The sequence below is a fragment of the Centroberyx gerrardi genome, chromosome 3, assembly GCF_048128805.1.
Source record: "Centroberyx gerrardi isolate f3 chromosome 3, fCenGer3.hap1.cur.20231027, whole genome shotgun sequence".
Classification (NCBI taxonomy): domain Eukaryota; kingdom Metazoa; phylum Chordata; class Actinopteri; order Beryciformes; family Berycidae; genus Centroberyx; species Centroberyx gerrardi.
The window spans coordinates 32,283,996-32,298,121 of record NC_135999.1 but is presented as its reverse complement, the minus strand read 5'-3'; the positions used below and the strand labels follow the sequence as shown (position 1 = coordinate 32,298,121).

The 14,126-nt window shown below is 39.4% G+C and overlaps 2 protein-coding genes across 2 annotated transcripts in view; both read right to left on the bottom strand.

Annotated features, from left to right (window-relative positions):
- Positions 1-14,126, bottom strand: part of LOC144538507 (zinc finger protein 638-like) — a 116,200-nt gene that overhangs the window by 60,360 nt on the left and 41,714 nt on the right. The gene's annotated exons all lie outside the window — the stretch shown is intronic.
- LOC144538475 (G-protein coupled receptor 4-like) lies at positions 10,519-11,358 on the bottom strand. The gene is made up of 2 exons (XM_078282547.1): positions 10,700-11,358; positions 10,519-10,552 (listed from the first exon to the last, which is right to left on the bottom strand). Exons 1-2 carry the CDS (start codon positions 11,356-11,358, stop codon positions 10,519-10,521), a joined length of 693 nt encoding a protein of 230 aa, XP_078138673.1.

Below are 14,126 nucleotides of genomic sequence, written 5' to 3'. Positions count from 1 at the left end.
ACCCCATACAAAACAAGACTCCGCAGTTGGCAATAACAATATAATCTTTATTGATTATCACGCCATGTACACAAAGTTCAGCTCATAGAATGGACGTAAAAGCTAACTTGGTTCATAAACCTTTAAACCAATTGAGTAAACTACGTGGGTACAAGCTGAGTAAACTACAAATACCAATATTAGGATCAAATAAACATAGGATACTTACTGAAGCAGGCCATAATATAATCTTTATTATTAAGCTACGTACACAAAGCTCAGCTCAGTAAAAGTAAAAGCAAGAAATCACTCCAACCTGGGAATTAATATACAACAACAATTGTTACGAACAAACTGAACAAACCTTTAATGCCAATTGAGGCATTAAGACCAAAGCAACATATAATGCATTCTAAGGACATTAGCTTATAACTAAAATAAAATGATATCTTAATTTGGTGTAAAGACTACAAGTTATCAAAATACTGCCAGTCACTATTAAAAAGCTACTAGTAACAGCAGAATAGTAACAAGTAAGAGAATAATTAGAATAAAGCTAGTGATTAATTAATGGTTACTAGTAACTAATGCATAATAACTAGTAGAATTGAATTAGAAATTAGTACTAAATAAAATAATTACTAGTGAGTAATGAAAAGTGTATCTAAAATGTGTAGCCCCATAGGATTCAATTAAAAAACAACTTACATTTTTACTAGTGAGAACATAACTGTGACTGGCAAAAATTAAATTAGTAACTAGTAACTAAGAATAAGTACTAGTGTTTATTAAACTATACTAGTAAAAATAGAAAAGTGACTAATAAGAGACGAGACATGAGAAATGAGAGACAAATTAGTCACTGGTACCTAAATTAGAACTAGAAGCTATTATATAGCAACTTATAAAATTAATAGCAACTAATAATTGGCAAAATAGGGACTACTGACTAAATACTAAGCACTAATGGCTAATTGTTGGTCACTAGTGTATGTTAGGGAATAAATGACAAAACAGCCTGCCAAAAAGGAAAAGGTCATGGCGGGTCAACAGATAGTGGGTGCCACCTGATAAAAGCCACCTAGTGGTCAGAGTAAAAAGTTGATTTAAATGTGAAGAAACTATAACCTGTGTCCATGCAGTATGTTAAAGTTGTACTCTTTGGTAGCCCCAAGTGGCAGTGGGAAATAACTGTAGCAGTGGAAAATTAAAAAAATAAAAATTTTGACAGTCTGAAAGATTTCAATACCCATAAATCATGTAACTGCACACTCATCTGACCTATTTTTTTTCTTCTTAGTGGCAATTGGGGGTGAAGATGGTGAAAAAACAAACAAAAAAAACTCTCTTTGCAGCAGCCATTGTCGGTGACTCCAGCTTTCTCTGGACAGAGCTCTTGTTTGCTGATGTTTAGGAGAAAACTGATTTGTCAATTTCTGTGGGTAAAGAAACTTTCCCACTAGTGACCATACCTGACACCTGAAATTAATTAACAGGGTGAAACTATGGGGTCTCAATTAGTGGAGAAGGGATGCTCTTTGTTGTAGCCCCAGGTTATGATTGAGACTGGGGTATTTTTACAGTGCAGATTTAACACACTATATTGTTATCTTTGAAAAGACAAAATAAGTTAAATTATAGCAACTCTAGCTGCTGCCCTAATTACTTTCCCCTGCCTCTTTTGCATTGCAGCTTCCCAGCCCTGTGGAGGAAGAGCAGAGCCTGGAATGAACTTCCAAAAGTGGACAATGTGAACGCTACAGGGATAACCTCACCAATGATGACATTGTATTCAAGAACTCTGTGGAGAAGAGCCACAAAGATGAATGACACTGTGTTAAAAAACAACATGGCCAACACAACGCAGATGATCTTGACAGCTCTTATCTTCTGCTGGTTCCCTTCCTTCTTCTTTTGTTCATTTCGCATCCCTCCATCCCCTGGGCCAGGCCGTCTAAGGATCCTGAGGATGGACAGACTGCAGAAGAGTTCAATGAAGAGGGCAGGAACCAGGAGAGCAAATGAACAAGTGGAAAGTGTAATATTTAGTGGCTTTAAGGAATTGATCAATCCTACACCTGCAAAACACCAAAAAGAATAACAGTTAGGGCAGACAAATGACAAACAAAAATAGAATAGGACAAATATGTGCAATAATCATGAAGTAGGGTGCCAGATCATTTAGGTGTTTCTTTAGTAGTATCCCGTTTTATTAAAAAAACAGGTTTAAAGTTCAAATGACAGTCACTGACTTATATTCACAAACTCACTTACCTATGACCACCAGCCAGATTGCAGCAAGACATGCAACTCTATACCTTATTTGTTTGTACCTGGACAAGGGGGAAAGGGACATGTTTCTTGCTCAGTGAATTTACAATTAACAGATACATTACAGAATTTCACTGAGTCCAGACACTAGGACACTAGACACTATGTGTCTTTTCAGGAATTGAAGAGTTTCATTCCTAAAAAAATTGAAAATGAATGATGAATTAAAATCTGCATGGTGGTAGTCTAGAGGTTAGAGAAGTGGACATGTGGCCAAAAAGTCACCAGTTTGAATCCTGACTGGGAAAATGTAGGTAAGGAAAATCTATGAGTAATTTTCTTCCCTCCTAAAACAACTACTGTCAAGGTGCTCTTGAGCAAGGCACTGAACCCCCAACTGCTCCAGTGGAGCTGCGCAGTGGCCACCAGTAGAAGACTGTGGTTGTACTGGGCAGCTCTCGGTGTGAATGTGTATAGAGCTATGCAAATGTAAAGCAGCATGTTGCTGGAAAACAGCATGGTGCTCAGTCGATTTTCCCTGGAGAAATAAAGATCAGCTAATTATGGTCCCTCCTTCCTGTCTACAAACCACAGTGTCCATCTTTAAACAGGCCTACTCTAAGACATTAACTGTAAATTCAGGAGCTGGACAAACCTGAATGCATAGAAGAGGCAGATGACGGAACGCAAGCACACACATGTATTGAAGGAAAAGTTTGGGCCAATAAGGAGGTGGTTGGGCACAGCTGCAGTGCGCAGATGAGCTGAATGAAAGCTAATGGACTAGATATGTAGAGGCTGGAGAATGACAGGGTAAAGAGGAGAGAGGCAGAGAGGGGTTATGCATTCAGGTTTTGTCTGTTCGGTAAGGCCTGGCGCACATCATACGATATCACAGCCGATTTAGGCGTCCCAGACGGTCTCAGACATTTTCAAGATCCCGATGCAGTCTGGGACCTGTCTGGGATGTCCTGATCATTTTCAAACATGTTTGATATTTTTGTCGTTCCTCTTGTAGTGTGCAAACTCACATCGTTGCCTCATCCTAAAGTGTGCACACGATTATGATGTAAGGCGGGATTCGGTAGCTGGGTAGCTCGGTAAATGTCAGATGTCCTGCAATATACGGTCGTGCAATGTGCTTCTGGCATAAGCTCAGTTAATAAATTTACTCCATAAGAAGTCTCAAGACTTGGGGACAAATTCCACCACATTTTGGCTTTCAGGCTCTTCTCTTAGCAAGACAAGTCCTATGCTACCTGGGAAAATAATAATAATTGGACACACACTGCAGCTAGACAAAATCAAATAGCCTACTGTTCGCAGGACTCCAATACTAAGTTCATGACTCGGCAACCTCTCAACTTATTCCTCCTAACAGATTCCGGTTTCACTTGTCCTTTTATTTTGAGTAACTCCGAATTTCAAAATAAATCATAAAAAATAAAGACAAAAAAAATCCACCACTTGAGAAAGAGACAGCTAATTTTACAAATTAATTCTTGTCTGTAGAAGAGCAGTAAGTTAGATTTACTTACTTACGGCCCCATATATAGCATAGGTTGTGGTATGTGGTAGTTGTGCTACTGCCGCAGTTGCTAAACTGGTTGAAGTAGCTTATGTAGCTAGCTAGCTACAATATTAAATGTATATGTTGTGAACTAAACTGTAAATGAGTGAGTGAGTGAGTGAGTGCAGTAAATGCAATGGTTTCTGATCTCCCTTTTTCTCTTTAGTGCATTTTTGGAACGTGTTTGTCTTAGTCCTTAGAGAACATCCAACCACACCACAACACGAGCCATAGGATTTTTTTAATCCATGACCTCCAGCAATTTTAAATTGTTTTCAACTTAGCGTTTGCCACTTCCTAGTGTAAACAGCTGAGTGGATGTGTACAAGGGTTTTCACTCCTAGCAAGGTTTTTTCCACAATTTCTTAATAGAGCGCCTTGGGAGCGCCTCGGGACTAGCACACACGCACACACGCATGACTAGCACATGCAGTCATGCAGTCATGTGTGTGCTAATCATGCAGTACCATCACGCACGCATGATGGTACTGTACCATGGTACTGGTATACCATGGTAAACCATGCCATTGTACTACCATGATATACCACATTTTATCACACCAGGTAAAATAACCCCTCCCTCACCCATCCTCGGATGCTCAGACAAACATAAATTCTGATACAATTTGGAACAGTATGATATATTAATGTACATGTAATATACACATTTAATTTGATGTTTTGTGATGTAAAACGGCTCCTTAGTCACTTAGACAACATGCCCCGAAATCAATGTGACAACATGCCCCACCCAGGCATTCCTGACAAAGGTCCCTTCCCTGAGCACACAGCTTCACTAAACCATTCAAATTTATTATCAGGTTATAGCTGACCCTTGCTTTTATGTATCACAATGTATAATTATTTTGATTCCTTTATAAGAAAAAAATGAGATGAAAAACACTGAGATTTTCATTATTTACTTTCAGGTATACAATTTGGTTTTATGTTATGTAGTGTTTTGACTGTTGTATTCAACATAGGTAACCTCTTATTAAGAAAGTAAACATTTTTGTAATTGGACTTTTGGCTCTAAAATATTTAGTTTCAGATATAAAGCCACTGAGAAAAACTTACCCACCTGACAACTTTCCCCACCCTCCTCTACCATGGTATAGCATGGTTTCACCATGGCATTGTACTGTCATGGTAGTGACCAAAAAACCATGGTATTTATGCCACTTCTATAATACCATCATATTGTTTTATAGTATTACCATGGTACTTTTTTGTAAAGGTAGTAAAGTGCTTCTAGTTGCTGGCATCCTCAACACATTTGTTTTTGAGAAAAGGCCATTGGAATGAAACTATTCAATTGCACATTATCATTTTGTGTTCAGCCAGTTACCTGATAAACGCCACAGGATAGACCACTGCCAAGTAGCGGTCCACACAGACATAGCACTGGAACAGGGATCGTCCGACTGTGACAAAGGCATAAAGAAAGTTTGCCACAGGGTCCACAGACGGTAACATCAATCTGACCAGTGAAAAAGCGAATCCCACAGACCAAAACATTTCCACAGTAACCATGTTGAGAGTTATGATCTCTGATTCGACAAGGTTCGGCCCACCGGAGACGATCAGCCACAGAGCCCAGCTATTGGTCGGAATGCCAAACGTTTGGTCTACTGAGCTGGTAACCAGATAAATGTAAATCCCAGTGGTCATAAAGAGCGAGGCACCTGTGGAATTGTTGGCCATTTTTCTTCTCTTTTTTTCTGAAGATGAGGAACTTAAAAAAAAAAGACGCAAAGCATTGTTAGATTGCATTGTTGAGATGGCAGTGTTTTCAGAAAGAAAAAAAGTACAATATTCTACCTTTTGGCATTGTTCTACCTTCTTTTTCTTAAATGCATGGCAATGGAAATTTCAAATTTTACAAAGCACTAACGTGTGACTTGTATATGGGGAATGATTTCACATTTAAAACGTTTTCCACAAAAAAGCATCAGTGGACATCTATTAAAGCAATCCGGCCAATTGTGGTTAGCTTATGTTTGAAATACTGTGGTCATGACTACAGAATTGTCAAAATTTTCATTTTTGACATTGTCAAAATTTTCATCAATAGTAGACAAGTGTTGCCTCTTACACAAAAAGTCACATCTCTCTCTTCATATACACTGCACTGTAAGGACTGCAAATTACTAAATCAAATGGCAAATATAATTTTCTGCACCAAAAACCAATACAATTGACTAATTTTAGAATGTTAAAAATATTGAGACTGACCTGTAGAGTACATGGGTGTCTCGCTTCTCCGATGTGTAAGCTTGTACCTTGTGTTGGTCCCCGGGTGCTGTACTGCGGCTGCCCACTGCTCCTAGTGTGTGTATAGGATGGGTCAAATGCAGAGGACAAATTTCCCCACGGGGATAATAAAGTATACAAATAAAAATAAAAAGTAATTCAATCCATGATGCTTTGCATAATTTGTTCATTTGACTAAATGCTATACCTCTCTACAGTTCAAAACACGACATGGCAGAACTCAACAGCTAAACAAACATGGCATACAAATAGCTTAACAGGGCTCATCTCCATTTGTCAAAGGAGAGCTATTAAAACCTTATATGAGAAAATCTGGTACCAATGCGTGTGCCACATTACAACCTAAAACCTTTTGTGCTATCTGTAAGTTATAATTCTGAACAAGCAAGGGATGAACATTCATATTTGATTTATTGAGGCAAATATGGATCTTGACTTTTATAATGTTAACCCTGAAAAATATCCTTTTTGTGTTTTTATGTTACAGCAGCTTCCTGTAACAGTGTTGATGCTATCTCAGCCATTGCTTTAGCACTAGCTTGTTTACTCTCTGCCAGCCAACTGCAGCTGTCTGTCTACATGTGCCACATGCAAAGTAGGGCAAAAAAAAAAAAAAATAAATTGTGCAAGTTGTCGGGTCATAGACAAACTGAAAATTAAATATAATCATGTTTCATTGCAGACATGCTAGCTAGCAAGATGCAAGTGGCTCTACGGTGAAGCAATTCTCAAGCTTTTGGTCAGAAATCATCAGTATGATATGAAAATGATGGGAAAATAGGGTCCAGGTGGTAAAAGGCTGGAGTTATGCTTTAAGCCTGCAGATAATACGTGTTGGGCCAGGCCATGTGGTTAAACAAAGGAAAGGCCTACATGTCAAATTAAAAGCCTACATCTGCGGCCTAGCAAGGGAATCAGAAGCCTGAACTCTAGCCCACCCGCTGGGCTGGGACCTTAAACAAAGGAAAGCAGCGCCAAAATACCAACAGGCCCTGAAGTTCACACCAAGGTGCGGACTGGCTGAAACCCAACCTCTGGTCTCTCATTGGACGAGACTCGGACGAGCCCCGGGATGTCCCCATGATGTCACTAAGAGTATAAATTCCAGAGATACCTTTCTGCTGAGCCCCTTCCTTGCGACTTCATCTGCTAACAAGGTGGTACCTGAAACATTCGAACTGTTCTTTTGTTTAGCCGAGGCGCAGTCTTCAACTCGCGGGATGAGCCCAGACTGTTTAGTGTTAGCTGTACCACTGTTGGATCCAGAAGGATTAGACTAGTCGTCTGTGTATCCGACATTCTAACTCCTTACACGCACTGCCGTGTGTAGCAGACCTGCAGAAGTGGACTGGAAGAGAATACAGCTAAGGATACTCCTTCCCTCCAAGAAGACAACTTAAGGATATGTTTCTTCAATCAGGTCAACTCCTGGCCGACATCTTCGCTGCCTACGAGGAAAGCCAGCTGGCCGTTGTTCCGTACACGGAGAGATAATGGTTCCGCCGACCCGCCTGGGAGAACCCACCGGATCGATAAGACAGACTGAAACACACATCAATCACTCGAGAGTGATTCCCAAGTAAGAGGCTTTGGTTCTGGGCAGAGACTAGAATAGGTGTGTTAAATAAGCTTGACTGATCAGAAGCTATAATTGTGCTTATTGGGAAGCGCATCGGACCGCCGCGTCCATATTAGGCTGTGTGAAGATACCTCAATCATTATGCTTGCTGCTTAATTTGATTGTGTTAACGTAAAGCTGATTGTGTTCTATTGCATGCCGCTGAGCTTGCATCTGTGTTAATAGCCACCGTATAGAGCCAATATAACGTTACTGCATTTTACCAGTTCAAAGACCAGTAACCCGGTGTACTATTTCCAAGTCGTAAGTTACCCCGAGTTTCTGCGTGGTAAAAAGCTATTGTTGTGTCTCAAGACGGTGAGTAGAATCTCTAGGTTTACCCTGAGTGTTCCCCCCTATTCTCCCTCTCTCTCTCTCTTACTAACCCACACACACACACACCCACATCTCATTACACATTCATTGCTACCTAAGAATTAGATGGTGTTGGTTTAGCTGCCTAACTCCAACTCCATCTTGGTTTCAAAGCCCCCTTTGTTCAAACTGCGCGCTCACAGCCGCCATCTTGAACTCTCGCGAGACGTTCCACTCAAGTGGTCACGCCCGCCATCTTGCCTTCTCTCTCTCTCTCCCTCTCTCTCTCTCTCATCTCTCTCTCTCTCTCTCACACACACACAACCCCACACACACACACACACACAAACACACACACACACACACACACATACGCACGCATCCATACGTGCCATATGCTGTTTGTGCCTTTATGCTTGCTAGTTTAGACCTATAATTATAGTTGTGTAATAGTTGTTGATTAACTGAAGTGTTATTGATTATTGATTGATATTGCTAAAGTTAAATAAACTCTGTTATACTTTTAAAGAGAAGTTGTCTGTGATTTCTTGTGCATATGTGTTGTAATAACGGCTGGTTGTGAGGGCCTGTGTACAAATTCACCCTTCACTGTTCACTCATAAATGTACAGTGGTACTTAAACACTGTCATTTGGGGGTGAACAGCCATTTTGAGACTGTATTGAAGGTTCGGTTATTGGTCCCTGATTCCAGGGTGGTGCCCTGTTAATATTGACTCCCGTCAATAATTTTATGAATATTAATAATTTCACGATTATTAATTATTTTTGATTTTGATTGCTAATAACCAAACCTGCCCCTATCAAAGCCCAACATACATGTGATACTGTCGGATACATATTACATGGAAACCAAGAAGGAATGACGTTCATTTGGAATTTAAAGGCTTAGCCTCATGACAGAGCTCTTCACCATAAAAGAAACATCAGGTAAAATCAATATAACCCTTTCCTGCATTACCAGTCAAAAGTTTGGACACACCTGACTGAATGTATGTTTTTCATTATCTTAAAGCCATTTTGATCTAAAGGCTTATAAATGCTTGACATTTTTTTCTTACTCATAAATTATATAAATAGTGAAGTTGATGCCTGTCTGTGTATGAATTTCTTTCCAAAGCCTTTGCCTTTCCATCAAGGCAAAGGGCGGCTACTTTAAAGAATCTAAAATATAAGATAGTTTTGATTTGTTTAACACTTTTTTGGGATAGGGGATAGCCAATTTGTATCAACATCAAAGCAATATTAACTTTTGCAGCAATTTATTGATGAGAAACTAATTATAATCATTTTGAAATTAGAGAAATTAGAGAGCACCTATTCCTTTGTGAAGAATATGCCAAGCCAGCCAATCACTGGTTAGGAAACTGTAAACCATGTGGAAGATGATATGGACGTAGTGTTGAAATAGAACATTTGGATCCAGTGCCAAATTGTGGGAATCATTGGAAAACACACAGAGTTGAGATGTATTCAATTTATTACTAACATTTTTGACTGTTGTTGATTTGTTAGATCCTAAATGTCAACAGCTTTACACTAGAATAGACAGCTATACTGTTAATATGAACACTAGCATAAAATACACAGTTATTTCAAACTGAAGGTAAAGGATCAGTTCAGTTGTCACAAAAGATGACATGCAAATAGCACTACGTGTGACAAGACCATTTGTCAAAGGAGAGCTGTTCAAACCTGTTCAAAGTGATAAAACGCTAATAAAATAAATAATACAAATAATGAAGAAAAAATGACTAATTTGTGCAGATGGGATCCAAGAGGCTCATAAAGCACATCTCACCTTTAGAGAGGAAAATAAATCAGGATACAAGGAAAGTGAATTGGAGAACAGAAATTTCATGACAACAAAACAAGAGAAATAAATGACAAAGAAAATTTAAAATAAGAAAATTGGTACTGGAGACGAATGTCTCTCCTGCTGACTGTGTGTATAATTGTCCAATCTCTAACTTTCTGGCCTCCCTCACTGATTTATTTTATTCTGACCATTTGCCAGTTAAAAAAAGGTATAGAAAAAAACGTATAAATGGATAAAATGGCGATACAATGGACAGTGGTAAGCAAAAGTGGAATAAAGGGATGTGAATGATTATGCTCAAGGTATTAGTCAGACCCTCAGCGGTTACTTGGGAAACAAAGATTTGCCCAACAAAGGATTGCATTTTCCAAAAATAGAGTCTGTTTTGTTTTGTTTGTTTGTTTTTTGGGCAAAAATGTTTTTTGTTGGTAACCCCTTGCATAAACAATAAAATCAACTCAGGAACTGTGAATTTCAACTCTGCTTTGAAATACTCAGCCCATTGTGTTTTCCCTTACAAACTGATATACAAACCTGAATACACAATTCACATTTACATGATTACTATATGATTACTATGTGAACTTTTTTTTTTTTTTCATGATCAATTTGCAAAACATAAATTGAAGATCACAATCAGGCCTATCTATCCTTCAGAGCCCCTTGATGCGAGGCAGTTTCCCAACTCTATGGAGGAAAAGGAGGGGCTGGACAAACCTTGTCATTGTGGATACTGACGCAGAGATGCTAAGAACAAAGTAAAATTTCCCTTCGCTAAAATAACCTTTCAGCGGTAGAACTACCACAAAGGAAAGATAGTTGAGGAACGCTGACATCATGATGATCAAGATGATTTTAAAAGCATTCCTCTTCATGCTGTTTCCCCCCTCCCTGTCTCTCTCCCTCGCCCCTTCTCCCAGTCCAGGCTGTTTCAGAGCCCTGAGGACGGAGACGCAGCAGAACAACATGACCAAAAATAGCAAAATGTAAAAGCCCAGCAAGATGTACAAAGAAGCATAAGTTTCAAACACAAATCCAATGCAAGATCCAAGCACCAGCAGCCAGACAACACTACAACAGGCCACCCTGTACCGCAGGGGTTTATACTTCAGGAAGACCACAGGGTGAACTACTGCCAGGTAACGCTCCGCACAGATACAGCTCTGGAACAGGGGAGAGATGCAGAGACCGTCCAAAAAAATCATGCCTATGTAGAGTTGAGAGTTACATGTGAACAACCATGAGAAGAACAGGATATTGGAAAAGCAGTAGAGGAGATCGCACACAGCCAGGTTGAGAGCGAAGAAGTCGGAGGCCATCGTCCCCCCGGCCCCAGTTACGATCAGCCACACTACATAGCTGTTGGTGGGGAGACCAAGGATGAGGTTGATGGAGCATGCGGCAGATGCTACTGACAGGGTCTGAGATGCATAGTCATCTGAGTTTGTGAAGAGGGAGCATGAGTTGAAGCCGTTGTCCAAGGTGGTATTCATCTTAAAAGTTGCAAATACACACGGTTCAGAAACGGAAATAAAAGTCAGTAAAATAATTAGTAACAAGTGTGATGATGGTGCATCCCCCAATGTAAATAATTTAATTGAAATTGGATTGAGGGTGACTGAACACAAAAACAATGATGAGTGAATATTTAGCAATCAAATTTTATTCAAGTCAATAATAATATGAAAATATCCTAAAAACCATTCTCACCTTTTGGAACTCAGGAAACTGTCACAAATCTCTCAGTGGCGTCCTGGGTGAATTCTCTTCTTCAGAGTTTGGTCTTTGGATAAATGCCAAATTGTCTCCTCTCTATGTTTTTTACATTCTGTTACCGATTTTCCTGCCGCATTCGCTCTTCCTTGCTTTGCTTTTTTTTGCATGCATGCATGCACACCTGAGCATTTCCATACTTTCCACATTTCTTTTCAGAGATCGCTTCCCATGCAAATGGTTTCCAATTGGATCATGCGCTTGCTTGTCTTCATTAGGCAAATCTTCACTGTTCCAATCTGCATATATGGATAAGAAATAAGATCTGAAGTAATATGGTTGTATATCTTACTCTTTTGTATTATTATTATTATTATTATTATTATTATTATGGTTATTATCATTATTATTATATTTCGTTATCAGACTCATTAAGGTGGTTAAAGGTGCTGCATGTAGTGTGCAGTGGTTAGTGGTTATGGTAAAGACTTACTGTATGGCTAATTAACTTAGTCTCATTATTTATGAGTGTTTCTCAGCCTTTATTAAAGGCTGTAATTAAAGGAAGTAATGTAAAATTATAAAATACTATAATATTACTGCATGATGTGACTTTAAGTTGTATTACCCAACAGTGTATCAGTAACATTCGTTTTGAGGGAGAGGGAGAGTCAGACCAAGAGGAAGGAGAGAGGGTTGAGTGGGGATGAGGGGCCATCAGAAGAGGTCAGCACTCAGCTAGCAGCCAGGGCCAAGATAGACCAGGGCACTAAGAAGAGATCCAGGCACAGTGAGGGAGACTACCTGGACAGGAAAGAGGCTAAGGAGCAGGCCAGGAAAGGGAAAAATAGTGCAACACTTTCTATTGGATTTGGCACCCCAACTGAAAAGACTCCCACCAGAAAAGTAATTATGGGCCTGGTTCAAGATCGCTGACATCCTGCATGATGCAGAATTTGGCCCATGGTACCACCACCACCAAAATTTCCTAGGCCAAGCCTTTTTCAGTCAACTCAGTTACTGTTTTTCACTGTTGCTAACGTTTATTACGGAATTCATTTGTGTAAATATTAATTACCTCTCACTAGTGTTAATAAATAACTTTATACGCCCTTCTATGTGTATGTGATCACTTGTATGTGTTAAATTTAGTATATAAAGTGTATTAAGTATGTATTAAGTTGTATTGCACCCATTTGTGCCCAATTTTTCCCCAGACTTTTCACCCATGTGATCATGACTCATCCACAATAATCCAGAATCTCATCCATGAACATAATCTACAGTATTTTTTTTTCCAAAGTGATTTTATTTCTTGGAATTGTGATTTAAATGCTTGATGAATGCTTAGCGATCCACTGGTCATGATTGACCAGTGGGCACATACCTTGTCATTCATTAACTCATTTCAAGTAACATTTCAGTGTAGCACTTTGGTGCAGTAATAACATTTGCCCATGGTGAGAACATTAATGTATACAGTATAATTAATATCTTACATAGCAAAGACAATCAACATCTATTGCCAATGTACGTTTTTGATTGTAAGGTGAATACAAGTGCATACATTTTTTATTGTAACGTGAGGGTTTCAAGTACATCAGTACATAAAAACCAGTGAATGCATTTAAGCTTTATCAGACGTATCCAGTAAATTGAACATAAAAATAGACAAGAACACCCATACAAAGTGTAAAGTACATTCAAACTGTTTTAACAGACCTGCTTTGTTTTAGACTTTGGTGTGGAAGATTTCAAAGCATTCAGTGTGCAATGAGGAGAGTCTGTGTAACCACCCTCTGGAAGCCTAGCAGGTCCTCTTCTCCCCTCAGCACAGATCGATAGTAACACCACCTGTTAACCATTGTGCTGTTCAGGGCCCAGCTGTAGATTGTATTTTTGTTATTTCTTTTTTTTATTGCGAGTAATTTTTCAAGGTTTTATGTTTTTTTTGTTGGAATAAAGTCATTCTTGCAAGTTAAGGCAGTGTGCAGGACTTGTTTTCCTATTATTTTTCAGTACAAAAAAAAAACTTTGGCACAGATATAGGGCTGCCATTTTTTTTTTTTTTAGATCTGTCAAATTCAAATTATAGGCTTGAGTATGGTAAACCCTCCAGGATGCCAAAAGCATTCTCTAATAGCATTGCTCTGTTTGCCTGAATATGCCTTCATTATGTAAGTTTTCAGAAGGAAGGCATCGTCTGCCACAATGGCAAAAGGTAGGTGTCCGCGCTCTGGTACAAACTCAAGTGGAGCAGGGGGTGGCACATTCAGGACGCCTGCTTCAAGAGACCTCCTGAGAGCAGATTTGGCAAAAATGCCACTGACGCTGTTGCTGCCAGTCGACACCCACAAAGACAAGCAGTATGATGGAGAATGCTCCCTTGTAATACTTGAAGGTGGAGCCAGAGTGAGGTTTTTTGGATCACTACATGTTTGCTGTCCAGCGCACCCAGGCATTTGGGAAGTTCCACCTCTCCCTGAATCTGTGAGCCGTGCTTAAGATCTCCTCCGTGGGTACTGGCATGTATTGTCCCTTGAGCTGT